At 42.0% G+C, this 27,820-nt stretch overlaps 6 protein-coding genes across 7 annotated transcripts; 3 read left to right on the plus strand and 3 right to left on the minus strand.

Moving 5' to 3' along the window:
* The first annotated feature begins 22 nt into the window (after nt 1-22).
* Nucleotides 23-7,556, plus strand: LOC132795821 (zinc finger protein 354C). The gene is made up of 2 exons (XM_060806729.1): nt 23-1,188; nt 7,420-7,556. Coding segments are annotated over exons 1-2 (1,080 nt in total). The 5' UTR covers nt 23-109; the 3' UTR covers nt 7,421-7,556.
* On the plus strand, nt 7,499-13,971 carry LOC132795823 (uncharacterized). Of its 2 annotated transcripts, XR_009633467.1 has the most exons (5): nt 7,499-7,825; nt 11,122-11,188; nt 11,254-11,774; nt 13,093-13,521; nt 13,740-13,856. XR_009633467.1 is itself a non-coding variant. In XM_060806731.1 (4 exons), the coding sequence occupies exons 1-4, from the start codon at nt 7,499-7,501 to the stop codon at nt 13,830-13,832; spliced, it is 1,008 nt and encodes a 335-aa protein (XP_060662714.1). In that variant the 3' UTR covers nt 13,833-13,971. The 2 variants fall into 2 exon arrangements, 1 of the variants encoding a protein (XP_060662714.1); XM_060806731.1 differs by lacking the exon at nt 13,093-13,521 and having other exon boundaries at nt 13,740-13,971.
* Nucleotides 13,972-15,961: 1,990 nt separating this feature from the next.
* On the plus strand, nt 15,962-16,849 carry LOC132795827 (serine protease SP24D-like). Its single transcript, XM_060806734.1, has one exon. The coding sequence runs from the start codon at nt 16,020-16,022 to the stop codon at nt 16,782-16,784; it is 765 nt and encodes a 254-aa protein (XP_060662717.1). The 5' UTR covers nt 15,962-16,019; the 3' UTR covers nt 16,785-16,849.
* Nucleotides 16,850-17,766: 917 nt separating this feature from the next.
* Nucleotides 17,767-22,966, minus strand: LOC132795818 (fl(2)d-associated complex component). The gene is made up of 3 exons (XM_060806726.1): nt 21,288-22,966; nt 18,497-20,253; nt 17,767-18,436 (listed from the first exon to the last, which is right to left on the minus strand). Exons 1-3 carry the CDS (start codon nt 22,727-22,729, stop codon nt 17,814-17,816), a joined length of 3,822 nt encoding a protein of 1,273 aa, XP_060662709.1. The 5' UTR covers nt 22,730-22,966; the 3' UTR covers nt 17,767-17,813.
* Nucleotides 22,967-23,682: 716 nt separating this feature from the next.
* LOC132796754 (uncharacterized) lies at nt 23,683-24,201 on the minus strand. Its single transcript, XM_060808017.1, has one exon. The coding sequence runs from the start codon at nt 24,199-24,201 to the stop codon at nt 23,683-23,685; it is 519 nt and encodes a 172-aa protein (XP_060664000.1).
* On the minus strand, nt 24,173-26,313 carry LOC132795830 (uncharacterized). Its single transcript, XM_060806738.1, has 4 exons — nt 25,288-26,313; nt 25,142-25,199; nt 24,389-24,867; nt 24,173-24,312 (listed from the first exon to the last, which is right to left on the minus strand). Exons 1-3 carry the CDS (start codon nt 25,335-25,337, stop codon nt 24,445-24,447), a joined length of 531 nt encoding a protein of 176 aa, XP_060662721.1. The 5' UTR covers nt 25,338-26,313; the 3' UTR covers nt 24,173-24,312; nt 24,389-24,444.
* Nucleotides 26,314-27,820: the final 1,507 nt, after the last annotated feature.

The raw sequence follows: 27,820 nt of genomic DNA on the forward strand, positions 1-27,820 counted from the left end.
TGTAGTTATCGATACACCGCTGAATCTCAGTTATCGATAGCATGTCAACAGAGTCGGGTTAAAATTGCAAGCAGTAAATAATAAATGAACAATAAAGCAGTAAACCAAAATGGAGCCAAAGCGTATATTACCTAAGGATAATTTGGGTAACAACAATAACAAAGGTGCACTCGCTGCCCTTATACCGAATGCAAGTACGAAAAAACGGCAATCCTCAAGACGACGCTACTTTTGCCGGTGTTGCTTGGTCGCTTTTTCGCGCTTTCTCACCTGCAAGACGCATGAACAGCTGTGCGATGCTCGCATGGAGCGACTGCACATGTGCAAATACTGCCTAACGCTCTTTGGTGATGAGGAGCTGCGCCAACGGCACATGCAACGCAAACACACCGATACACGCTACATGTGCCTGCAATGCGGCACAGCAGGCAAGCGTTACAGCTCTCCGGTTTTTCTCTATAAACATGTCGTCTCCTGGCATGGCGAACATTCGCTCTTCTACTGTGGCATGTGTGCCGACGACAGCTGCAACGATGCTCGCGCGTTCAGCTCGATGAGTCGCCTATTGGAGCATGCCGAGAACGATCATCAGGTGCATATTAATTGTGATGGCAGTGTGGTGGATGAAACGGAGGATCTGGAAATGCTGGAAGAGAACATCGATGAACTGCTGCCAATGCTAGACTGGGATGATGATCTCACGTTTGGCTGGCCCATGGACCTAGACAAAGAGTCGTGCATTGCCGATCCCAAGCCCAAACCCAGCGCATATGTGTGTCCCATTTGTGCAAATGGTTTCACTGGCGGCATCAGCCTCTTAAACCACGTGGAGCAATCGCATCAACGCAATCCACTCGATTGCATTTTCTGCGGCAAAACGCACAAAAATCGCGAGGCAATTCGTGCCCATCTTCAGCGTCAACATGTCCTGCTGCGTGCCCACATTTGTTCCGAATGTCAGGCGGACTTCACCACGGCCGATCATCTGCTGAAGCATATGCGCAGTCAGCACATGCAACGCACCCATCACGTTTGTCCAGAGTGCGGCAAGGCGTTTGCCCAGAGCATTCACCTGACGGAGCATCTGATGTCGGAGCGCGGTCACATCAAGCACATCTGTCAACTGTGCAACACGCAGTTCTTTCGATCCATCGATCTGTTGCGCCACAATCAGCTTAAGCACAACTGGTGAGTTCCCAAAGTGTTGGTTCTAGTTAAGTTTTTACACGATTTAAGGAGTTGGTAGAGGACTAAAACTGAACTCATAGGAAATGACTCCAAATTGGAAATCCTTAACTTTTATCATATGTGAGGCATTTTTTACGACCGAACAGCAGACGGACATGGTAGCACCTAGTATCAGAGATCCAGATGAACAAACAGTTAACCAGTTGGTTCTAATTAAGAACACAACAAATTTAAAATGTTTATGTGGCATTTATTTCTTCGTAGTATCTGTTTTTTTTAAATATGCATTTCAAACACAGTTTTATTTACGATTAATATTTACGCGTATAACCATTGAAAAAGGAAAAAAAGAGTCTGAAACAGTTAAACGTGTATTTTTGCATATTAACATTTTGGCGCCTGCACAAACGCTGTTAATTAACAGCGCACCTGCTGCTGCACCCAGCAGTAGTGTTCGCTCGCACCCACACACGTACGCACGCATACGCCTTAACAGTAGCTGTAAACAGCAAGAGACGATCGCAGCAGCCGTGCGAGCTAGTGAGCGAGAGAGTAGAAGAGTGGGAGAGAAGCACGGCAGCACGCACTGAGCGCAACAGCGCGGCGAAAATAAAACGTTATTGTCATTTAAAGTCGCGTACTTGGCCCACACAGACGACAGTTTTGAACGAAACGTGCTAGTGTTTGGATTATTAACCGTTGTGTGTTAGTGACGACGACTGCGATTGCGACTGCGACGCCAACGCAAAACATAGTCACAAAAAAATATAGAATTAAAGCATTTTTGTTGTGTGTTTTTATGTGTGCGAGTTTTACATTATAGTGTATTTATTGTACGTGCACATTTTTCGACTTCTCTGTTAACAAAACTCCTCCCAAGTCAACAGCAGTTTGCATTTGAAAATTTTTGTTTTGTTTTGTACGTTCTCCAATTGCGATAACAACACAATTCGCGTAAGTGCATTCACATTTTATGCAAAAATAACAAAAATACAACAAATATGGGGAAAAAACATAAACAACAACAATAACCGAGTTTAACTTAAGTATAATTAAGTCAAGCAAAGTTAAAACGAGTAGCGAACCTCGAACGCCAACAACTTTTTGTTATTGTTGTTGTTGTTATTGTTAAGTTTATTTGTTTTTTTGTTTTTGTTACGTATAAAGACTTTTTCATTTGGTTGCTCTGCTGCATTGTGACTATTGCTTTTGATTGCGGTTGTTTCTTTATTTTTATATTTATTTTTTTTTTTTTTTATACATAATTTACTATTGCGCTTTGCAATCTGAAATGAGAACAATATTTTTATCAGTCATCGCCGCAAGTTGTAATTGCTTTTTTGCTTTTTTTTTTTTGTGTTTTGTTCTCCGAGTGTTTTAAAAAAAATCACATAAAAAACCCGTGCAAATCGTTGCGCTTGACTAAACCCCTGCGAATGCGTGTGTGTGTGTGTGTGTGTGTTTAAACGTGGCTTAAAGCAAGCATGAAAAGTCTGCAGTTCAACTGCGATATACCCGGCAATTAATTAATATGTTACTTTAATAGTTGTAGCTTTAATCGTTTACAAGTTTTCGACGATTTAGCAAGCGGACAGACAGACAGACGGACGGACGTAAAGAGATTTGCATTATATATATTGAAAAATTATACCCAATGTCTGTTCCACGTGCCATTAACTCATCCGACTCTCTTCCCTAACTGGTCAGAATGTCTAAATACATTTATAGGCGCCTAGCTTAATGTGCAAATTGAATTAGCTAAATCAACCAAGATGTGAATAACGCATGCTGTTTTTTTTTTAAGTGAATGCGAATAACAATCACAATGTAATTGCAGTTTGAATGGTTGTGTTTTGTGCTGTGTTTATTCACCGGAATGAGTGCTCCATATTCAAACGGAAATCCGACTCATATATATTGTATTGAAAGAGCATTGTCAATCCTGATCTATTTACTAATTGTGCACTTTCACAACCAATCTAAATCATTTGTCACTTGTTCAGTTTTCGAAATACATGTTTTGGTGAAATTGATTAAAAAATAAACAAAAAAGATTGAGAACAAATCTGTGGTAAAAGACGTAAGCAATACCGAAATTATATAGTATTGAACTTTTAAGTCAAAACTGGTTATAATATCAAATTTCATTACTGCGAAAGCGCGACTGTTTTCGTTTTATAATATTCAGGTTTGCAAGAAAACTGAAACATAAATATTTACTTTTATATGATACCATCTTCTTCAGTATACACACTATAAATATTATCGATCGGGAATCCAATCGCTTTTGGATCACAATTGTCTTATCGTTTTCTGCCCCTTTTTATGTTATTGTCTGCTTATCGTTCACACTCGCATTCTGTTTCAATTGTTTTCCTGGGTTTATGCCCTCTCGACCAACACCGACCACCGAGTAGACCGCTTGGGGGCCATCAAATCCACAATTTATCTTGTAAAAAAAAAAATTGTTTTACATTTACAGAACTCGCCCTCAAGACCCTGTGTGTGTCTCTGAAATCCCCCTGCATACTGCATCCAGTATCCCGCAGTAGCCCTTTACCTCAGTTATAGCAGACATGTTGTTATATTAAGCGTTCTACGAATATTTTCCGCTTGATATGTAGGAATTATTACCACACCCTGTACTCTCATGAGTAAGCTGGTTAGTTAATCCAGTTTTTATTTTTAATTTTCTGTAGTAAAAATTGATTCATTTCTTTTTAAATTAATATTCTCAATTGTTTCATAAGAGTTGTAAATAATTTATATTGTTTACTCATAAGTAAAACTTGTGATATAATTTGTAGAAATTGAAATTTAGCAAGTGTTTCATATTATTTTATAAAACTTATTCTAATTTTTGTTATTTTGTATACAAAATACAAATTATAATTGCATAATTACAATTTAAACGCATATTTGCAGGGTATATCGATAGTCGTCAACTGTCATTGCATTCTACTCCTACTTGTTTTCATAATTGTAATTGATTTGCATTTTCTGTGCGTGAGCTGCGCGCAGACGCTGCTGCTGCGACAGCGGCTGCTCTTATCTTTCCCTGTCTGTGTGTCCCTTTTGTTTTCTCTTCGTGCCTCGACGCCAATGCGAATGTTGTTGCTGTCCCTGTCACAGCTATTAGGGTGGCATTGTTCTGGCAATTGAAATTGGCGCTCCTTTGCACACTAACACACGCAAAAGCGCATCGCTTTGGGAGTTTGCTTGATCTGGCAACTCTGAATGACAACCTGGCGGGCGATGTGAACCTGGGCAGCAGCATGACGCACCGCTCAGCGATGCCTCTCTGCTTCTGGTGTTGTCGGCGCCGTCGATGGGAACGATTTAAACCGCAGACACACATATACATATAAATACAAATACGCATTGGTTTATTAATTAAAACGTGCTTAATTTTGTAATCTGTACGCAGGCAGCGTCGTCATAGACGGCATTGACATGCGTTGTCGCAGTCGCTGCTTCTGTCTCTGCTTCTCTGCTGCTGCATAAGTAAATAACACACGTACATACATACAATATATAATGATAAGCAAAGCCGGCGGCTGCGCAGCAGCAGAATGTAAGCACGTAGCTTTTGTCTAGGTACGCACACACACACGCATGCATACAACACATGTGCAGAGCTGCATACGAAAATATGCCGAAAGCACAGACGACGACGACATTTTTCGTCTTGCAGTTTTAACAGCCTTGAGTCATGCTAACAGCGCACTGTTAACAGAAAGTCTGTAGGTTTTTTTTTTTGCTTCCTGCAGCCACCCATGATGAATCATATAGCATGCAGGTGGGTGTGAGCAACAATAACAATATCTTTGGTTTTGTCATATCAATCAGCATTTGTTTGCTGAATGGGTTCATAAGAAAATAAAAGCACAGCGTAAGAGAAAAAATAACAAGATGATAGCGGCAGCAGCACCACAACAATAACAGTCAACTGTATGTTTGGTTGTATGTGTAGCGCTGTGCAAACAAACACCTGTATGGAGTGTGTGTGTGTGGGTGCGCGCGTGCGCCTTGTGCGTGAAAGTTGCCAAGGCAAACTCTTGCCTTGCTTAACGGTAAGGCTGCTGTATGAAAATCGCAGCTTAAGCTATTTTTAAACACACGCAAACGCACACACACTTGCACACCACTGCAGGCACACGCCATATCTTTGTTGGTATTCCACTTCTGGTATTTTTCGCCTTGTTTTGTTTTAGTTCTTGTCGTTGTCGTTGTTCTTCTTCTTGTATGTTGTTGTATGCGTGGCATTCTTTGCTTTTGTGGGGGGGGCTCATTTTGCATATTGTTGCAATTTTATGAATGAATCGCAAAGCATTGTTGTTGTTGTTATTGTTGTTATTATTATTGCTGGTGCTGCTGTTTAGCTGATAAACTGCCTTGAGCCGCGCTATCAGCACAAATACACTTGCATACAAAATACTCGTGCATTGTTGTTGTTATAATTTCTGTTATGCGCAACATTATCGACAATCTACAGAGCAGCAAACAGCTGAAAGTGAAACTCTAAAGCACTGACCTATAATAAGAATTTTCATATTTATGCATCGCAATTTCCAAAACAAACACAAATACATCCGCACATGCAAACGAAGTTTGTGTTTTCCTTTTTAATGCTTACGTTTGCACAAAATGGTTGACACTAAAATCGATACGCCTAGTTTCCTATCGAAATCGATTACTTTACTTTGATCGGTTCTTTGCACTTTCTTCTTCTTCCTGCTTTCAATTCATTCACAAGCAAAGGTGTTCAACAAATTATTCCTTTATGCGTCAGTTGCAGAAGTATTTTTATGACAGGAAATTAGAAAGTCTGCAGCGGAAATTGCAACTTGTCTAGTAAACAATTAGTGCAAATAGAGTTAAATAAATGTAATAACAATATCTTCTCCATGAATCAGTTTTTCCTCAATAAAAAATATAAACTAAACAATATTTGATGACATTGCTTCATGATAAGATTATCAATTTGTATTATTATTATACAACTTAAGGGTATTTAATCATCAGCACCTTGCGGATCATTGTGTATGAGTGTATCATTGTTCTTTACTTCCCCTCTCTCTCTCTCTCTCTCTCTTACTCCACATATCTGTCTATTGCTTCCTGCAACGAAAAGTAAACACACAACTTTTATCAAAGTAATGATTATTAAATCCAGTCATAGGTCCGCTCTTGGCCAGCTGATTTCCAATTCAAGCAACCAGGCCAACAAAACAAACGTTGTCCATTCATTGTTGCGACCAAAAATGGCCCAAAGTGCCAGGCAATTCAATTGTACATAACATATACCCTGTAACGGTATTAGCTCAAAGGGTATGCACGCATCTGTAACAAGCTATTGCAACTAGTTAAAGTTGTAAGAAGCCAAGTAAATATTAAAATGTGAAATTATGAAAACATGCAATAAAAAATGCTGAAATAGATTTACAATTAAAAATAGATGTGTTTTTATAAAAACTTTCGGTAAAAGAAAGCTAAAATAGATCTACAAATAAATCATTTGCTTTATTTCATGACACATCGAACATTATAGAATATTTGTTTTTGATTTTTCATAGTTATTGTTTTCTTACTTAATTAAAAAAAATATATGTATATTTTATAAAATGTGCGCTTAAATGAATTATTGCCATACAGGGTATCTTCTAGTCGATGTCGTAATTAATTGACGAAGTGTCATGTAATCATTTTGATGGTTTTCTTATTGATATGCCTGACGCATGATTGTGAGCACACACACACAAACATACGCAACCTTATACGCATGCATGTAAGTGTGTGTAGGTGTATTCGTCTGTGTTTAATTATGATAACGCTGCACTTGCCTCTGCTGTTATTGTTGTTGTTGCTGTTGCTGTTGTTGTTGGCTCTCTGTTTTGTGTGTGTGCTTTTGTATCAATGTCAAGTTAACCATAAAAAGGTTTTGTCATTTACAGTTGACAACAAATATGTATAACAACAAATACTGACCCCAATTCTTCAGTGTCTTCGTCTGTCTGCCAGTGGGTGGGAAGGTGGAGGGAGAACACCTGTAGTCATAAATAAATCGAGAAGAGCACACACACAACCACACACAGCTTACAACTCACAACTCTTGCGGGTCATAAATCAGAAAAGAAAAGAAAAAAGCTTTTAACTTACAATTCAAATACTATCTCAAGCTCCAACTAACTCTTTTTCCCCCTTCATTTTGTTTTTTTGTTCTATTTGCAGACAACAACAATAGTCAACACGATAACAGCAGCGTCCTCGTGCAGTTAACAGTGGTTTAACAGAGGCACATCGCTTAGCAATGACACGAACCCAGCACACGACACGCAGCTGCAGCAGCAGCAGCAATGATTTACAGCATGCGCAACAGCGACGTCGACGTCAAATGTCAACACAGTTCTTCGCATTGTTGTTGTTGCTTTTGATCAGCTGCAGCGCAGCGGCGACTGCGCAGTCCCGTTACTACTACACATCAACGTCGGATGCACAACAGGGCGCCAGCAAGGTGCGAACACAGCGTCAAGCAGCAGCATCAGCGTCAGCGGCGACAGCAAGTGTCATCGATGAGACAGCAGATGCGTCGAGTTGCTGCCAAGGCGCTGCCACTGCCGGCGCTGAGCCCGTCACGGTGAGTAAACGCTGTCAACGCAGCAGCAGCAGCAGCAGAAGCAACTTTTAACAGTTGGCGCCACATTGCGATGATGCTGCATTATTTGGGTCAGCAGCAGCTTCAGTTACAGTCGCTGTCTGCTTCGTACATTTTTGTTTACATTTTGATAACGCACTGCAAATGGACAGCGGCGCCTCTGGCTGTCTGCCACCCCCCACCCCCACCCCCTTCGTAACCCCCTGTCGTCGTAGCTGGCATTGATAATGGCCGACTTGGATTCCGAAAAAGCAAATACTCGTGTGGTATCACTTGCATTACGCTTTTAATTAGGCGTTACTCATATTCATCTCTATTTGCGCTCGACATTTTCTTGTGTTTGCGAGCCAATTAAAAAAATGAGATAAGTCCCGAATCTCCCCTTTCCCTCTCTCTCTCCCTCTTCTCTTCGATTTCTAATGTCGCCGCAGCGGAAACTGCTTTTGCGATTTTTGGCAAAATAAATAAGCATTAACGCTATAGACACAGCTGATGATGCAGATAGAGATACAAATAACGAAACAGATACAGATACAGTTACAGGTACAGCTGCAGATAATTATTTTAATGTAAATAATTTGATTGGAAAAACAAACAATTCGCTTGGTTAAGCATCGCATTTCCCGCCTTTGTTTTGATTCCTTAAACGCAACTGTACCAAGAATTCGATTTGCGTCGTATTGCGGAGACTTCCCTCTAATTAACTGATCGATTTATCGATAACATGCTTTGCAGAGCTTAAAATCTCTGATGCATAAATCTACCATTCGACATGATTTCAAGATTTCAATTTTTCAAATCAATTTAAATCGTTAGCATTCGCTTTCTTTATGAAAACAGTATTTTAATCTCATTTTAAAAGTTTACCTACATAAATTAACTTATCAATCTCGCTCTCTAAAAGTTTTCCCAAATAAAATAATATATATAAAACATGCATTTGCACTGCAACACGTAAAGTTTGTTAACCTCACTTTGGCATTTATGCAACCCTGTCAAGGTCATGCTATTAAGTTGGCTGCGCCACCTGAAACAGTTAATTTCATAGAGAGAAAAAAAACGGTGCTAATGAGCAAAACGTGGATTTAGCGAGAAAAATTCCACAACAAAAATATGAAATCAATTGCAAAAGCAAAGTATGACAATAGAAATAAATAATGAAATAAAGAAAAAGTTGATTAGGAGAGTTGTACAAGAGAATGTTGTAAAGATTAAGCTGAGGTAAAAGTTACTAGCAAATTTGAGAGGATACGCAAAATCGTAATTGTAGCAAAAGTGTGAAATTTAATTAAGAATTTCAAGTCTTGAGGTTTAGCTGTAGATGAACTGAACTTTTATCCCAATGTTTGCATATGAATGAATGTAGTTTGTTGTTTTGTTAACGATTAATTAGTTAACCACTAAATGGCGTCGCCGTCGTCGTTGTCGTCGTGAATCATGGCCAAGGCACGAATGGAACAATGGCAAACTGAAATACACGCGACGTGTCAATTGGTCAATTGGTTAACAGATGTCGACGTCAATGTTTGTTGCCCGTTGGCGATTATGATTCTACAGGGAATAGATTTAAGCCACATACACATATACCTGTAAAATGTCAGTTGGTTTAGTGCAAAGTTGACTCAGCTGTCGCCAAAGATGTTTCCGGTGCTCTCTTTGCCAGAGACATTTCAATAGCGAATTTCTATGCGCTGCGCGTGTTTCCATTTTTAATTCGTTGGAATGTCTGATAGCGACGTCAATCGCTGTCGTTGTTGTTAACCTGGCCAAATGACTAAGCTGCCGTTACGTTAAGAGTGAGGAGATCTCCCCTCCCCTCACCGCCCCTTCTCTCCATTGAGTGTTGCCTCAGCTGTTCTCATTCTTTGACAAGTATTTTGTTTTGGTTTCGAGTTGCTTTGTCCAGCTGTTTCGTTGCCTGGATGAAATGTATTACAATCTCTCTGCTTATCGACTACAACCTGTTGACATTTGCGAGGCAATAAAGCGGGTTAAAGGTCACGCTTGAAATATTAAACGCAATTTGCTGAAACTATCGCTTAAGTGCATTTCTCGTTGTTGCCGCTAACGATAATATTTTGAAACGTGATTTATTTTATTTTAAAATATGATTGATATTGTCCAAGCATAACTTTAACGCTTGACGTCATTGTTCATTTAATGGCCACATTCACTTAGCTGTATAATATTTGTAAGGCCAAGATACCCTGCATATTTTAAGTAAATATTATTAGTTTAGTTCCTCAACTCTGACAACGTTTTACGTAGATTTTGCATAATGGCCACTTTCACTTAGCGGCATAATTTATGTTTTATTTGATTATTTAAAACTGAGACTGAAATAATCTTAATATTTTATAGACAATGATGTGATTAAATTCTACCCACAAGCATAACTTGAGCGCTTTACGTAATTTTCACTTAATGGCCACTTTCACTTAGCGGCATATTATAAACTATATTGCTTATTTCAAAATATGTCTAAGATATTCTTCATATTTTATAGTAAATATGATTAGTTTATATCCCCAAACATAACTTTATTATTATTAACTTAATTTTCACTTAATGGCCATATTCACTTAGCGGCAAAAAATGGCTAAGATTCTTCTCGTTTTGTATATATAATGCTATAAGATTCTATCCACATGCATAACTTTAACGCTTAACGCAATTTTCACTTAATGGCCACTTTCACTTAGCGGCATAATTTATGTTTTATTTGATTATTTAAAAGTGAGACTGAAATAATCTTAATATTTTATAGACAATGTGATTAAATTCTAACTTTAGCGCTTTACGTCATTTTCACTTAATGGCCACATTCACTTAGCGGCATAATTTATGTTTTATTTGATTATTTAAAAGTGAGACTGAAATAATATTAAATTAAAATAGTAAAGTCTACTCACAAGCATAACTTGAGCGCTTTACATCATTTTCACTTAATGGCCACTTTCACTTAGCGGCATAATTTATGTTTTATTTGACTGAAATAATCTTAATATTTTATAGACAATGTGATTAAATTCGACCCACAAGTATAAGTTTAGCGCTTTACATCATTTTCACTTAATGACCACTTTCACTTAGCGGCATATATCTCACTTAACGACCACACAAAAAAAATAGCAACACAACAGAAGAACTCTATTGCTTCACTCAATGTTTTTGTCAGTTAACTGCGACTGTGAAATTGGGCCGTTAAGCGAGGTGGAAGTTAGAAGTAAATGCGCAAGCAGCTACTAATCTATTATATTTCTCCCTCTCTATCGTAGCTGTCTCTCGAGCTAAGCAATGTGACGACAGAGTACACGGATGTTGAGGGCAAGAGCAGCTCGAGGGGTAAGTACATAGATGAACTTCAAAGTGCGAAACAATTACTAAACAATATCAACCTGGTTTCACAGAACAATTTAAGCGGAGTGCCGATCAACCGCCTTTGGCGATGGCCGCCAGCTGTTCGCCGCAACCGACAATTGTGGAGCTGAATGTGGGACAAGAGGATGCGGAACAAAGTGGCGGCAATGTGCGCTATGCTCCAGTCTGCACACGCGTCAATCGCTGCAGCGGCTGCTGCGGCTCCACGTTGATTGCGTGCCAACCGACGGAGACGGAGGCGTTGCAGATGCGAGTGCGTAAATTGGATGGCAGCAATAGCAAGAAGAAGGTCTATGTGATTGTGACGGTGGAGCAGCATGTGAAGTGCAAATGCGATTGCCGGATACGTGCCGAGGATTGCAACTCGTATCAGGAGTATCGCAAGGATCTGTGTCGCTGCGAGTGCCAAAATACGGATGCGCGTGACAAGTGCTTGGAGCAATCGGAGAACAAGTATTGGGACGATGCCAATTGCACCTGCGCCTGTCGCTACAATCAGAGCTGCACCACCGGCACCATCTTCGATGAGTCGCAATGCAAATGCACCGATGTGAGTGGACAATCCCCCGTTCTTTCCCTCCTCCACTCAGCATCAGCATCATCGACATTTTACATTTAGCTATTCAACGTTTTTGCGCTTACCTTGAAATTTACCAATTTGTGGTGGTGGATTCTTTCTATGGTTTGTGGTTATGGTTGTCCTGGTCTCTGGTTTCTCCGTTCCGTTATTTATTTACACTTCCACAATGCAATTGCTTTCTTTAATTGTTCAAATGTTAAAGCTAAAAGCTAGTTTTTTTAATTGAAGCGTTCTCAATTTCAAGTTTTTGATTATCGTTTTTTCTAAGCAAAGCATACTATGATTAGGCTCAAAGGTATTTCTATTTCTGTTTTGAAAATTTTTATAAGCGTTACCCATATCGTAAAAGGGTATTATAACTATTTACTAGGCAGAAGCAGGCATCTCCTCCGACCCTATAAAGCATATAAATTCTTGGATCAGCGTCAACAGGCGAGACGATTTAGACATGTCTGTCTGTCTGTCCGTCCGTATGAATATCTAGATCTCAGAGACTGTAAGAGCAAATCAAATATCAGGCATAATTTTTTAATAATAACTATAGTTTTTTAGAATTCCTGAAAATTTGGTTACGATCAGACACAAATTGTAGATCTTATTTAAGAAATAGTTAGATGCTTTGGCTGACAATCTAGTATATTTTGAATGTAGTACTATATCAGTATACCAAATATAGCCTTTGGTATATTTTAGTAAGAAGCCCTAATTATTTTAATATAATTTTAATATTTGACAACACAAAGCGACTAGGTAACATTTTTGAAATAGTTTATATTGCAAACATTTCATTAATTTATTAGGGATTTTCCAAAAATTAAGTAAACAAACAGTATTCGTTACTGATAATTTGAAATGTTGCTAGACTTGAATAGGTATTAAAAATAACTTGTTTGATTATTGCTAATGTATTGTGGACAACACATAAACTCGTTAAGTTACTTGTTGATTTCTCACAATTATAATTAATTATATTTTTAATTATTTATTCAGTGGATAGTAATTGGAAATTAAACCAAACTTCAATACAAAGTATGAGGAATAGATAGTATAAGTATAAGTAGAAAAGTAAACATCTAATAATAATAATTATGACAGAAGTATAAATATAATAGTTCAAGTTTTTTAAACTCTTTCTGGGGGACATCAGCCCTAGATTTTGCACAGCTTCTTTTCCCTAAAAACATTTGTTCAGTTTTTCACTTGCGTTAACGTTGTTTCATTGCACATTTGTTTTTCGTCCTGCATTTCCTTTAAAACTGTTTTTGTATTTGTTTCTGTTTCATTTTAGATCAAAAGTCTCGAGTATTATTCCTAAAAAGAAAAAAAACACACACACACACCTAAACATTGTTGTTATTGTCTTGATATTCAAACGTTTTCCAATTTGCGAACTTTTGCATTTGGGATTTCGTCTGAATATTGTGAAATTCCGTGATAAGAATAAAAGGCAGCTTTATTTCAAGATTGTTAGGAATTTTCACTATCGACACTATAAAACTAGCCAACAAAATAGCTGAGTAAAAGACAACTATAAATTAATCATTAATGTTAACAATCTTTTGGACCGTTTTGTGATATGTAAGAAAAACAAAAAATGAAAATGTAATAATTATTGGCAAAGTAGGAAAAATGTTTAAGGCAAATTGTAAACTTATAGCTGAGTTGAGGCCCAAAAAGTAAATAGGAACAACAATTGTATTTGTTGTATTTGTATTGTGTGAGTATTTCATGTTTATCAATAATTTGTAATTACTTCCTTGCATGTGCTTGCGTTCCCCCCAAAAAAAATCCCGCCAAAGATCCTCAACGATTGTTTTGAATTCGTGGTGAAATTGTCTATATTAATTGCTTATCCAACTAACGCTTTAAATGTCAAGCATATGCTGTTTCTTTGTCTTATTTATAATGTTGCATCTTCTCTTTATTTTCGAACAGCCATCAGCTCCTAGCGACTATTCGGATCGCAGACGCTTCATTGTCCAGGCCATTGCCGTAGAGCCGGATAATAGCACCCTCTACACCGTCTAGAAGGAGTTCTGGAACTGTCCTGAGGAGCATGGAACTGTCCTGTCGATCGTACTGAATACACAACTTATACTACGAGTGCTTTACCCACAATTATTTATAAAGAGAAAATGCATAGAGCAACAAAAAAAAGAAAAGAAAAGTATCTTTAGCTTAATATCACTTAAAAAGCATCCACTTAAATTTCAGTATTTTTCTTCCCACGACCATTTGTTATTTTTTAATCACGTTTGTCACATTAAGAAAACAAATCGTACATTCCATTTTGCCCCACTTTTTGTGCTATTTTAAAGTTTATTTTCGCATTTTAAACATAATCTTTGTCCACGTTTAGTTATAGGCTTAATCATTGTATGAACTAGTTTAAGACAATATCCATTATTGATGTACTTCTCTAATAATAATATTATATTATTAATCTTTGTTAGTTTTGCCCGCATTGTTATGAGCAATAGCAAATAAATCAATTATACAACAAAGTAGTTCGCATTGCTTCATTACTCGTCAGGCTCTAAAAGGATTTATTGACGGATCGGAGATAATATGAAAATTTTCTTCAGCTAAAATTGGCTATAACTCGGCCATATCCGTGCATATCCTGGCATATCCTGTTTCAAACGTTGGGTATTGGAAATACCTATCAGCTGACCAAAGGACATCCGAATTGTCCTTTCCGTTTGCGAGTAATCCTGGATTTTGTGTTCTTCGCATGTTTCCTTTGGCCCTCGTTGCGAAATTTTACAAGTGTTGGATTCTTAGATGATCCAATGTTTTGTTAATGACAATCGATAGAGTTCGACATCCTGCGGCAGGATATGGCGAAGTTATGAGCATTTTTCTAAAATTATGCTCATATGAAATGACACACCTAAAAGTATGCAACAGAAATTTTCTCAAAAAGGCAACTTAAAATTTTGCAAGGGGTAGGCATGGAAAAATTGACCACAAGTCCGGAAATCCGCCATAACTCAGCCATTTGAAGGACTAGACAGATGTAATTTGGCATACGGGTAGCTTTTGACACGAAATTAAAGAATCAATTGGAAAAAGGACGAAAGTCCTTACAGGAGCGGAGATATACGCTATTTTTTGTATACATAAATTTGTTGATAACTCGAAAATCCTTTTAAGGTTCCGGTTGAAACTAGTGTCAATCAACGACTTTTGATTAGGTCTTTCAACATGCCAAAGGACATCCAAATCGTCCTTGTAGTTTCTGAGATATCAAGGACTTTCTTATTTCTGGCTATATTTTTGGCATTCACAGTGCCCCCGAAAGTATGCCATGATTTTTGAAAATTGCCAACAACTGAGAGATGACTGTAAAAGTATGCAATGGTTTTTTAATCAGGCAGCTGAGATTGTTAAATGGCGCAGCGCGAAAGTTTGAACTAGTTTATAAGTTTTAATGCTGCAAAATGTTTCAAATTAGATTTCTTATCACAGCACTTGCACGAAGGGATACGCTGGTTGCAATCTACGCCCCTTTTTTTTATTTTATAATGAATGTATGCCCATTAATATTTTATAGTAAGTGGTAATAACCAAGAAGGAAACAAACGTCAAGTATCAACTTAGAATTTAATGATTATATTATTGCTTGAAACAATTCATTTAAAATAATAATATCAAAAGCAGTATAGCAAATTCTTGTAAGCTTTGAAAATAACTAAACTGTTAATGTGTCATACTATAAGTTGATATGTTTTTCCTTCCAAGAAACACGATTAAAGTAGAATTCCCAGAGAAAATGTAATTGGGACCATGAAAAATAAACAGCTGGAATTTCAACAACATATAAATAAATGTAGATAGTAGAGTAAATATAGTTGTAGCAATCGGTGGTCATCCTGGCCATAATTAAATCAAATCAAACAGAACAAAAACGACAGTTGATAATGGGAATTCGAAGAGTCAAAGCCACAACCAACGATAGTGCAATGATGATAGTAATGAGAATTTCAACTGTAAGTGTGATAAGATTGGATCAATGTCGTAAATCGCACGCGTTTCTTCGAGTGTCGATAAGATATTCGCAAGGCGAAATCTTAGAGGTAACAACAAATAAGCGAATAGTTTCCTTAGCGCAACCTGAGTGCTCAAATGTGCACAATAAATAACATTTGGGGAGCTTAGCTGGGTTTGCCATAAAAGTGCAAGTTCGTCGCTGGACAACTGTCAGTTGTGAACATGTTGCTCCAGGGAATACTCTCAGTGCTTTTGATCGCTGTTGTCGGTTGCCAGGCGGCGCCCAGCATCGATGGACGTGTGGTTGGTGGTGTGGATGCCACTCAGGCGCAATTCCCGCATCAAATATCGCTGAGGAACAGCGGTTCACACAGTTGCGGTGGCTCGATCCTCTCCAGATACTGGGTGCTCACCGCTGCCCATTGCGTGAGCAATACGTACGAGAATGGCACCGTTGTCGTCTATCCCGCCAGCAATCTCAACATTCGCGCCGGCACCAACGATCGCTTCAGTGGCGGAGTTTTGGTTCAAGTCGTCGAGATCATTGTGCATGAGAATTACGGCAATTTCCTCAACGATTTGGCTGTGATGCGGGTGGAGACTCCGTTCATCTTCTCGGAGAACATTCAGCCCATTTCATTGCCCAGCGAGAATACGCCAGCGGATGCGGACATCATCATATCCGGTTGGGGTCGTCTCAGTGCTGGCGGTGATCTGCCACGTTATCTGCAGTGGAACACCTTGACATCGATGACGCTGGAAGCCTGCAATGCTAGCATCGGTTATGGCTATGAGAACATGTTGTGCCTCTTGCATCCGGCCAACAATGGCGCCTGCAACGGCGACTCTGGTGGTCCGGCCCATTACAATGGCGAGGTTGTGGGCATCGCTGGCTTCGTCTACGGCGGCTGCGGTAATGTCTATCCCGATGGTTATGCTCGTGTCTACTACTTCAATGACTGGATTAGGGCACACACCGATCTTTAGAAAAGGAGCTCATGAAGTTTTCATTAGTTGCAATAAACTTTTTTTTACCATTTAAATACTTCGATTTGTTTCTTTCCTCAAATAAGAAGTTTGTAGAATTCTTCCTATGGTTGCTATAATCTATAGTGTTTCGATCCGTCAGATATTGATATAGAAATATACGATATATAGTGGACTAAATATCGACGCCAAGTTTCAAACAGGCAGACATACGGGCAGACGGATGATCAAAAACTTTTCAGCATTGAGTTGATTTTTGACTTTGATTTGTGCCTTGGGGAATCTGTAATCGATGCCTTGCGCAATTTGTGCAATATTTTTAGCTATTCTATATTTTGCCATAGCGATAAGCTTCAAGTGGAAGAGATTCGCTCGCCGTGTTTGCTGATCGCCTAGAAATTAAGTTTATCATTGCCCTGGGAACAGTTCCGATTGCAAGCGTGTGTCATTTTTGTTTATAGTTTGAATGAAGAACAGTGATTTGTTTATGCGATAAGCACTTGCGAACGAAAGTAGAAGACCAGCTATCAAACTTGCATTAAAAAGCAACACTGATCTTGCATTTTGTGCGCGGTATATTCGCGTTAAGCACACTCATCATTTAACTTACTATTTACTTCTTTCTCTTGCTGACAATGCTTCTGGGCTTCTGCTGCTGCCGTCCATCAAAGTGTCTGCTCAGTGTTTGCATGAAGTTCATTGAATATTCACGTTTAATCTTTGAATTATTTTACACAATCGCAATATAGTAGGATAGATATATTATTATATAACGTTTTCAAAGATGGAGCATTATTTAGTTGCTCTTCGCTCCATCATTAATTGGAATCCGAACATTGTTTGTTAATTAAGGTAATTGAACTCGTCTAGCTCAGGACACATCATGCACTTTATCCATTCTTAAACTGTATTCTCATCATCATCTTCGTCATCATTTAGTTGATCGCTGCCTTGGTGATGGCATTGCATGTAGATCTGTATGTCTAGTCTATAGCTAAATTGCTCGAGCCGCTGTCGAGCGAGCGGATCTCATTTGACATCGAGCGTGCGCTGGAACATGTGCATGGCCAGCGATCGCAATCCCTCGCTCACCAGCGGCACATTGCGTGGAAAATCGCATTCCCTGGCAGGTAAACCGCACAGCTGCCGTCGCAGTCGCAAATCCTGACGAGCGCTAAGCGCCCGACTGCCGGGACCACAGACATTGCCCACAAGACGCAAACGTTCAGCTGCCGCGCTTCGCAAACCCATCTGAACACAGGCCAATGGCTCCACATGCTCCGGATCGAGGAGTTCCCGATAATCGTGCACTGGCGGCTTCTTAATAGCGGATGTTGCTGTGGTTGTAGTTGTCGATGTTGTTGTGGTTGTGGTTGCTGCCTCCATTTGCGGTTCGGTCTTGATTAACGCCAGCTGCTGTTGTTCCTTCTCCTGGCGCAGCTGTTGACGCGCCTCGTCGAGCACACGACGCGCATACTCCGGGCCAGCCATCTCAAAGCTGATGCCCATGTCGAGCAGCACATGATGCGGTTGCCAGCGTTGTTTGGCCGATGTGTTGCGCTCGACGCCTTGCTGGGCGGCATGATCCGTAGCCTGTTTGCGTGTCTCCGCTATCAAGCCTTGCCAGTCAACGCCCAAAGCATCGCCAATGCCTAGAGAAGAGGGAGGAGTGAAGAAGTGTGTGTTGAAATGTTTATTTCGTTTACTTTTACCTTTGTGCCTGGCGTCTTCTTCCAGTTCTCCATCGGAGATCTCCTCAAAGTCGAGCACCTCGTCCACATCCTCGCTCTTGATGCACGCCTGCACAGCTGTCGCTGGAGTCAGTGCGGCAACAGTTGCTGTTGCGCCAGTTGTTGCAGCAGCTGTTGGCGTTGGCGTTGTGGCTGTTGCCGTCTTCTCGGGCTCGCTCTTGATGTGCTCATCACTGTTGGACAATGCATCTGCGGACAGCTCTTGTGTCACCTCCAACTGCAGCTCACACTTGGGCTTCACCTTGTCCGTCTTGTTGAGTATGTCATCGTCGCTGTCGCTAATCTCGCTCAGCTCTCCGTTCGTCTTGGGCTCTTGCTTCAGCTGCAGCTGCCGCAACGTGGCAGCGTCTGTTGCTGCTGCCGCATCTCCGGCACCCGCCTCGGAGGCGGAGGCGTTGCCAATGCTGCTGCTTGTGGTTGTGGGTTCGGGTGTGCCCGCAGAATCCTCGCTGGCATCCTCCTGCTTAATGCTCGTCGTCGCCAGCTTGCTCACCTGCGCCAGAATGCCCGGATTTGTGGTCGCATTCGCAGCACTTTGTGCAGCCGCCTTCGCTGCTGCAACCGCTGTTGTTGCCGCTGCCACAGCGCTGGCCTGAGCTGCCGCATTGCTGGGCTTCGCTTGGCCATGTTGCTGTTGCTGCTGCTGTTGTTGTTGTTGTTGTTGCTGCTGCTGTTGCTGCTGGTGTTGTTGATGTTGCTGATGAGTCTGCTGCAACTGTGATGCGGCTCCCACAGCTCCACCTCCACCTCCGCCAGCTGCTGCTGCGGCTGCTGCTGTCGCTGACATGTGCGCATGCTGCTTCTTGAGGAAGCCACCGCCTCCTCCACCGCCGCCATAAGGCAATCGCTTGTGTGGAAAGCCACGCGAGCTGCCGTGATAGCCACCCGGAGGTTGCACGGGCAGCGTCATCAGCGGAGGCGGATGCGAGCGATAGCCACGTTCGCCATGCTCGTGATTGTGGGCAGCGCCTCCGCCACCGCCGCCACGTCGAAAGCCGCGTCCGGCGCCGCGTTCGCCACGCGGATGCACATGATGATGCGGCGACGAGTTGGCCGCATGATGTGCCACCGATCCGCTGTCGTTGCCAGCGTTCACATTACTCTGTACGCCGCCACGTCCAAAGCTGGGCTCATCATTGTCGCGCCAATCGTTGCTCGACTGCTGCCAGGGACGTGAGGGTTTCTCGCGCTGATCATGCTCCAGCCAGGCGGGCTCATTCTTAACGCCATCGCCGCCTACTCCGCCTCCACCACCGCCGACGCCATCCTCACGCTCATCGGCATCCCAATCGGGTTCCGAGGCCGAGTGATGTTGCTGCTGCTGTTGTTGTTGCTGCTGCTGCGCCGTCGGTGGCTTTGGTCCGCCGCCGCCGCCCCGCTTGGGACCGCCCACAAAGCCGCTGGCACGTCCTGGCGTCCCATTGCCATTTCCATTGGCGCCGCCACCGGCGCTTGGACCGATTCCGCCGCCACCGCCGACGCCGCCATTGTCCTCATCCCAGTCGCGTTCCCATTCGGCGCGATAATCGCCACGCGCTGGCAAACGTTCGCGTTCTCTTTCTCGCTCGCGTTCGCGATCACGCAAGATGCGCTCTCGCTCGTCGGCATAGAGTGCCACCTCGGCGTCCAGGTCGCGATAGTCGCGCATATCGCGCGCATCGAGCCAAGCTTCGCGCTCCCGCGAGTAGCGTGCATCGAGATAGGCGCGTTTGTAGGCACTGTAAAATATAAAGACAGCAAGTGTTAGAAGTGTGTTAAAGAGAGAGAGAGAGAGAGAGAGAGAGAGAGAGAGAGAGAGAGAGAGAGAGAGAGAGAGAGAGAGAGAGAGAGAGAGAGAGAGAGAGAGAGAGAGAGAGAGAGTTTCTTCTACAAATTCTTCTTCTTTCTTCTTCAATATTTAAATTTACTCCAGAGTATTTTTGCTTTTAGTCAAGCTCAAACACCTTAGTTTGTACTTTAGCCAGTGTTCAACTAAGACACGAACCAGTTGTAGCTTTAAAGCATATTTGAACATTACTTCAACATGAAATTCGTAGCTGTGGGTCAGATATATCACTTGAACATTATAAAAATTAGATCTAAAGTATTGATTGAAGGCAAATGAGATGTTGTAATTGTAGCAATATTTAAAATTAGTCCTTAGCGTGAAATTTAACCATTGCTCATCTAAGACACGATATTTGCATATTTGCACATTATTTCATAATGAAATGGGTCTGATATACCAAAAGTGAATATTACTTTTAAATTAAATGTGTAGATGTGAATTAGATATAAAGTAGATTGGTTACTTTCTTAATGCATCTTAAGAGACGCTGCCAGCAAATTTGGTTTTTCTAGCTGTCAAAGCAGCTGAGTTCTAGATGATTAAAGGGACGGACAGACAGACAGCAGGATAGAGAATTTGAAGCTATTTTGGAATATGTTTTCTTATTGGTGCAACTATTTTCGTTTAACCATCTTAATCAGCAAATTTGGTTTTTCTAGCTGTCAAAGCAGCTGAGTTCTAGACGATTAAAAGGACGGACAGACAGACAGCAGGATAGATAATTTGAAGCTATTTTGGAATGTGTTTTCTTATTGGTGCAACTATTTTCGTTTAACCATCTTAATCAGCAAATTTGGTTTTTCTAGCTGTCAAAGCAGCTGAGTTCTAGATGATTAAAGGGATGGACAGACAGACAGCAGGATAAAGAAATAAAGAAGTGATATATTTTGCATCTATCAAACGATAGTCTGTCATTTGACTTACCGCTCGCGCTCCTCCTCAGAGTAGATGTCGCGTGGATCGCGCATGCGCTGTGCATAGTGTTCGGGCAGCGGACTGAGCTCTCGACGCCTCTGGCCGCCGTAGCGACGCATCTCGTCGATCAGCCCGTGACGCTCCGCCTCCAAGAACTCCTGCTCCCGCTCGTAAGCGTCCAATTCGCGCTTGTCGCGCACATGTCGTCCGCCCACACGGTCCACAGTCTCCAGGGAACGCTCGCGACTTCCGTACGGTTGCATGGCCATGTCCAGTTCACGCACACTACCTCCAGCGACGCCATACGGTCCACCCTTCTTGCCACCGGCCACCGCTTCGTCTTCCTCAGCCTGGCGACGCATCTTCTCGCGAGCCAAACGCTCGCGTTCACGCTGTCGCTCCTGACAACGGGCCAGCGCCTCGGCGCGCTCCTTGTCGCGTGCCGCCTCGCGCTCAGCACGTTCGCGTTCACGCTCGCGGCGATCGCGTTCACGTTCGCGCAACGACAGATCATCGTGCCGCTGCAGCTTGTGCTCGTGCTGACGCTGGCGCTCATGCTCGCGTTCCACACGCTCGACGCGTTCGCGCTCTCGCTCGCGTTCACGTTCACGCTCCATGCGCTCGCGTTCTCGCTCACGCTCCAGCGAGGGTGTGCGTCCGCGTGTTCGCGTCTGTATGATGATCTTCTCACGCGACATCAGCTGATGATGCAGCTGCCGTGCCGCGGGTCCGCCATTGCCATTGGGGCCCAGGCCACCGCCACCAAGGCCACCGGAGAGACCGCCGGCGCCGGGACTCTTCTGCCGCTTGCCCACCACATCCTGGTGAATGCGTATCTTGGTCGTTGTCGTGGTGCTGCTCGCTGCACCCGTTGGCGACCGGCTGCTGCCGCCCAACCGATGATGATCACGCTCCCGTTCGCGCTCTCGCTCGCGATGCACGCTGCGCAACTTTTCGCGCTCGCGTTCACGCTGCTCCTTGCTCTCGGCCCGCAAATGCTTACGCTCTGCCAGCTTCTTGAGTTTGGCCTGCGTGGCCGGGGACAATGCTCGATGGCCGTGGCCACTCAAGGCGGCCGCAGCGCGTTTCTTGAGACGCGCCTCCTTTAGCTTGCGCTTGAGATGATTGCGCTTGGCCACCAGCTTCTTTTGCACATGATCCCGATCACGGTCACGCTCACGTTCGCGCTTGTCACGCTTTCGTCGCTCGTCGCCCGATGAGCTGCCCGCTCGCCGTGAACTCTTCTTCTTGCGATGATGCCGTTCGGCCGAACGCTGCTGCTGATGCGGATGACCGCCGTGGCCATGGTGGGCCTCACGTTCGCTGTCGGAACTGCTGTACGAGCTGCTGCCGCTATCAGTGTCGGTGCTGGAGCTGTCGCTGCTGCTGTGCGCATGTCGCGACTTCTTATACCGACGCAATTGCTCTTTGGCCTTCTTCTCCATCTCCATTTACATGCATGCACCACACACACACACTCACTTTACTGTTTAATCCGCTATTCGCGCCTTTTTCTTGCCACTCAATTTACAATGTTTTTGCTGTTTATGTTTATGTTTATGTGGCGTCGTTTATTTTGCAATTATGTTGCTGCTACACACACAAGTGTGACCGCACCGCACAATCGCGCAATATACCAAAAAATACACCGCGTCTGCAAGGCATGTTGTTCACAAATATACCATTACTATATTTATATTAATTTGAATTTTCGTTTGCAAGTATAACGAAAACATTTCAATAATTTGTTAAATATATCGACGTTTAATGTGATTAATTTATTTATATGATAGGCATTTGTTTTTTCAACTGTATAGTGTACAGGCATAATTGACAGGGCTGCATAAGCCAGTGCGTTGGCCGACGAAAAATATATAAAGGTGAGCTTCATGCATACCATAAACTACTATATAATGGAACATAATTTATTGACACTTATAAAAAAACTGTAAGTGCAAAAAATGAAATAGTTACCGAGTTGTACGGCTTTCTACATTGGAATCAGCTGGCACGCGCAGCTAGTTCAGCGACAGGTGAACGAAACATCTGTGCATTGCATTGCTTTAAAATCCCCCATAGATGGCGCTAACAACAGGTTCCTATTATGGCGCCACACAATTTAAATGAATACACAATTAGAACTTTACAACAGCCCTTTAGGTTTTTTTTTTAAATCCTTGGCTAATCACTAAATATTTGATAATACATTCGAATAATTTATTGTACATCTGAACAGGCTTTTTGTTTGTCGTTTTGTCTGTTTTGTGCAATTGCGCTTTAAGCGTTCTTACAATGTTGTGTTAGTTCATGCCAAAAATAAAAATTCACGAAATTTAATTTATAAACAAATATATAGAGGGTAGGTAGTATAGGAATTACAACAGCAATATAGAATGAATGCATACTACAATTTGCGTAGCTTTTCGGGTACAATTACTGGATTATCGCGACGTATTTCGCTGGCACCCAATTCGCGATAATCAAAGCTGCAATCATGGCGGTCGCTGTAACGATGAAAGGCGCAAAATGTGCCACCACAGCGACACGCAAATCCGCCGGTTAATCCAAATTTCTTGCCGCACTTGTCACAACCTTTTGGCTTCGGTGGCAGCTCCTCCGGTTGCTGTTCAGCTCCGTTGGCAGCACCGCCAGCACTCGAGACGGCAGCTCCATTGTCTTCATCGGCAGCAACTGGTTGCACTTTGCTCTCGTCCTGATTATAATGACTGTTCACTGAAGCAATATCGGCCATCTGTTTGTCACTGCCTTCAATTATATCGTCAGCTTTGATTTGCGGGGAGGAGACGGTGTTCTGCTTGTTGCTATTGGCAGTTGTGTCAATTTGAGTGGCTATCGCCGAGTCAATTTTGTCGATTGTACCATCCTTCGGTTTACCAAAATCGCGTATATTACTGTTTTCCATCTTTGCCGGTTATTTGTTTTCAGATTGGTTTTGTCAAAGCCTTCAGAGTCTTCAATTTGTTGAATTTTGTTGCCTAAGTCTACTGTGACTGATTACTGTTGCCTTGAGATGCTAAACATTGTCAAATAGAAAAACAAAATGAAAACATTTGTCTTTTCGTAATCTATCGATAATCGATTACACTTACCACACTAACGAACATTGAACAGCAAGCAGTATCGATTATTTACTTTGACGTTACTTTTAAGCATTGCCATTGATTACATCCAGCATGTAGTGTCGATACCAATCGCCCACTGGAGTGCGCAGTATACATACAAACGCCTTGTAACACCAATCGATGGCGTTGCCCGTCGAAGTGCGCCGAGCACGCGCATTGCAGCCGCCGATGGCTGGCAAGGCTTGCTCCACATTGAAGCGATGCGGTCCACCGTAGGTCTGCACAATGCGCATGCTATTGAAGCCATCGTTATCCTCCCACAGCTGCAGCTGCGTCCAAAAGCAGTGCAGATAGCGTTGCACCCACAACTCGTTCGCATACTCGAGCCGATCGAGTGTTCGTCTCTGTTCGGCTGTTAGCCGACCGCTGCGAGCGCATTCGTCACGTGCGCGCACTATGGCCAGCGACTGTGGCGACCTCGCGCGCAGCAGCGGCAGGAGTGTGAACTACAAAATGCAAAGCTCGATTAATTGAACTGAACTGAACTGCTGATTATCGATTAACTGAACTGAACTGAACTGTTGTTTATTGGCCTATCGGTTTTGAACTGCATGTAATTTACTTTTGTTTTATCTATCTATCTTTATGTGACAGCTTAATTTAGTTGTATATATACAATTTAATTGTTTTCATTAGTTGCATGAGCTGCAATTTATCTTGGCTTGGCACGTTTTAAACAAGCTTAACTGGTATTGAAAATAATGGTATAAAGCGACTTACGAGTAACGTTAATACGAACTGACATTGTATTAATATCATCTCGGGTCCACAGATGAAGCTGCACTGAGACGAAAAAACATTGCAAATAGTATTCAGAAGATTTGAATTGAAAGCAACTATTAAATTAAAGACTGCACTTATCTCACTTGAAGATTAACTGGAGAGCAGGCAGCCCAGTTTTCTCTATTCTACTCATGTTGGACTGCTGCAATCAGTGGAGCGTGGCAGGAGGGAGGAATGTGACGTAAGCAAGGGGCATTTGGCACGTTAACGTAACGTGAATGAGAAGCCCAACAGCGATGCGATATCCATATCCAGTTGGGTAACCAAAGCGAATTCGATTGGCAGTCACAGCTGCTGCTCGTCATCTGTTTTATGTTAACACATAAGTCGCTGTATATGCCGTACATATACGATTATAGCCAGATAGATGTACGATCTACGATGTGTCTATGTGGATCATGTGCATATGGAACGCAGCGGCAGCATTTCATTTTTTCCTAAGATTCCAACGTTCGCATTTTGGTTGCTTGTAAACAACTTTTTTTTCCTTTTTTTTGGTTTTTGTATGTTTCGACGCGGTTTTCTCGATTATTTTTTGTGATCTTGCAAATGCCAAATTAAAAAAAAGAAACAAGGAAAAGAAAAATCCATAACCCACACTTCGGTGCTCTCAGTGCCAGATCCAAGTTCACATCGAAAAGCAAATCAAATTGAATTCGATTCGACAGGCAACCGAAACGAGCGCAATAAAATTGATTGCGTTTAAGTGTATTAAAATCAAATAGAAATTTAGCAAATCTCTTCGGGTTCTCTATATACACTATAAAGTCTGTTGATTGTAGATGGGGGGGGATCTGCCATCTGGACGTGATCATTGTGGGGGCGATCGCTTGCAATCTCTTTGAAAATGTCCATGTCGCCCGCACATTTGACATTACGATAAACCAAGTTTGGCATGTACCAAGATCAGTCAGTCATACTATAATATGTCATCGATTGGATTAACCAGCCGAGAACACAAGATCGCGTATTGCATGAAGGACGTCGACTTATTTGATCTATAAACATAAAGTTAAGGAAATAAATCTCACAATAACTCAATGAATTCTTGATGATCGTATCGTTCTAATTAGAATCCATTCGCATCGCATTCTTTTCTGTTGTTTTCCAGGAAGTCAAACCACCAAAGAACATAGATCTATATAAATAGTGTGGATAGATGAGTCAAGCAATTAGACTAATGGCAATATTAGTTTGACATTATCAGTTGTCAGCGTTGACAGCTAAATGTGCAAAAGCACCGGTAAAACCAACCGCCACCAGGATTTTATTCCGAAATTATTAACTGACAATGACAAGGTATTGATGATGGTATTGATGATGGCTTTGTCAGGCACTTTGGCTAATGCAAAATGCAATTGGACAATGTGGTAGAATGTCACTCAAGTTTGACAAGCGGCAGCGACAGGTGAGAGACAGAGAGAGATATATGTATAGAGGTGGTTGCACATTTGGTTGTAAGCAACGGAACAGGAAAACATTTCGTTCAAAGTATTGCATTTAATTGCAAATTTATATGGCACACTGGTTGACTGTGGTGCGTATGAATGGGAGGGGTTGACTGTGGGGCGACGGGGTGAAACGCTGCGGGGCAATGTGGGCATGTCAACTCAACGCCAAATTTGCCGCCATCAACTGACGCCGTCGTCGCCATCATGACAAAGTCGCGCAAATATTTTAATTGCAATTTTTTTCTCTCACATTTGTTGTTGTCGTTGTTGTTGGACGCCGTCGTGACCGTCGTTGGCGTTGGTCGCTTCGCATTTTGCTACCTTAAAATTATAAGTAAAATTAACAATTTTTAATTGACTCTGAAAATTAAAACAGCAGCATCGCTGCCGGCGAGCTCGGCATTCACAATTTTCAGCAAATTTTCATAGATATATGTATGTTTATTTTTTTGTATGCAATAAATTGCAAAATATTATTTTAGTATGCAGATGTTCGCTGCAAAGCGCGAGATCGACTACATTAAAATGTTGCCTTTGTTGCACTTGCTGTTTGAATCTAGTGTCCGTTACTTAGTTATCGAAGGACCTTCTGCTAAAATAGACAATCGATAACAATAATACTAAGCTTAAGCTATCGAACGACTTCCAGCCAAGATTAGTTATCGACAACAATAATACTAAGCCTGCGGCATAGACATAATTAGCAAAACGAATTGATGTATTTGTTACGGTTAACAGGGTATGGTCAATTCGATCATTTTGCGATGAGAACACTCTCACTTGTTGTCTTTGGGCATTTACAGCAATTTGTTGCATTTTCAGCCCACGCGACGTGTCTTTGTATGTTGTGTGACACACACACACACGCGCGCGCACCCATACATACATATATACAGACGGACATGCCAGTATTTTTTTTGTAGTATTTCTTGTTGTTGTTATAGTATTTTTGCTACAGCGGAAGCGTTGGCCACATGACGTTAGGCCAGGTTGGCAAGTGGAGCGCTTTTTATTTGAAGATTGGCGTAATGCTGGGCTGGAGAGTGGGGGAGGGAATAACGTAGAGATCTGTTGCGATATTAGGGCGACAATTTTCGACATGGACGATGACATAGCAATGGCGTCGCATTCTCAATTGCCAACGGCGCGTAACGCAGGCGCGTGA

The sequence above is a fragment of the Drosophila nasuta genome, chromosome X (genome assembly GCF_023558535.2).
Source record: "Drosophila nasuta strain 15112-1781.00 chromosome X, ASM2355853v1, whole genome shotgun sequence".
In the NCBI taxonomy this organism is placed as follows: domain Eukaryota; kingdom Metazoa; phylum Arthropoda; class Insecta; order Diptera; family Drosophilidae; genus Drosophila; species Drosophila nasuta.

Excerpts from the sequence above, each read along its gene's own strand:
- LOC132795830 (XM_060806738.1), bottom strand. The coding sequence starts at position 25,337 with ATGAGTAGAATAGAGAAAACTGGGCTGCCTGCTCTCCAGTTAATCTTC. Across the intron at positions 25,200-25,287 it reads GCTCTCCAGTTAATCTTCAA|CTTCATCTGTGGACCCGAGA; the intron begins GTGAGATAAGTG and ends GTCTCAGTGCAG. Across the intron at positions 24,868-25,141 it reads AGTTCGTATTAACGTTACTC|TTCACACTCCTGCCGCTGCT; the intron begins GTAAGTCGCTTT and ends TGCATTTTGTAG.
- LOC132795827 (XM_060806734.1), top strand. The coding sequence starts at position 16,020 with ATGTTGCTCCAGGGAATACTCTCAGTGCTTTTGATCGCTGTTGTCGGT.
- LOC132796754 (XM_060808017.1), bottom strand. The coding sequence starts at position 24,201 with ATGGAAAACAGTAATATACGCGATTTTGGTAAACCGAAGGATGGTACA.
- LOC132795823 (XM_060806731.1), top strand. The coding sequence starts at position 7,499 with ATGACACGAACCCAGCACACGACACGCAGCTGCAGCAGCAGCAGCAAT. Across the intron at positions 7,826-11,121 it reads CCGGCGCTGAGCCCGTCACG|CTGTCTCTCGAGCTAAGCAA; the intron begins GTGAGTAAACGC and ends TCTCTATCGTAG. Across the intron at positions 11,189-11,253 it reads GGGCAAGAGCAGCTCGAGGG|AACAATTTAAGCGGAGTGCC; the intron begins GTAAGTACATAG and ends CTGGTTTCACAG.
- LOC132795818 (XM_060806726.1), bottom strand. The coding sequence starts at position 22,729 with ATGGAGATGGAGAAGAAGGCCAAAGAGCAATTGCGTCGGTATAAGAAG. Across the intron at positions 20,254-21,287 it reads TCTGAGGAGGAGCGCGAGCG|TGCCTACAAACGCGCCTATC; the intron begins GTAAGTCAAATG and ends TATATTTTACAG. Across the intron at positions 18,437-18,496 it reads AGAAGACGCCAGGCACAAAG|GCATTGGCGATGCTTTGGGC; the intron begins GTAAAAGTAAAC and ends CCTCTTCTCTAG.
- LOC132795821 (XM_060806729.1), top strand. The coding sequence starts at position 110 with ATGGAGCCAAAGCGTATATTACCTAAGGATAATTTGGGTAACAACAAT.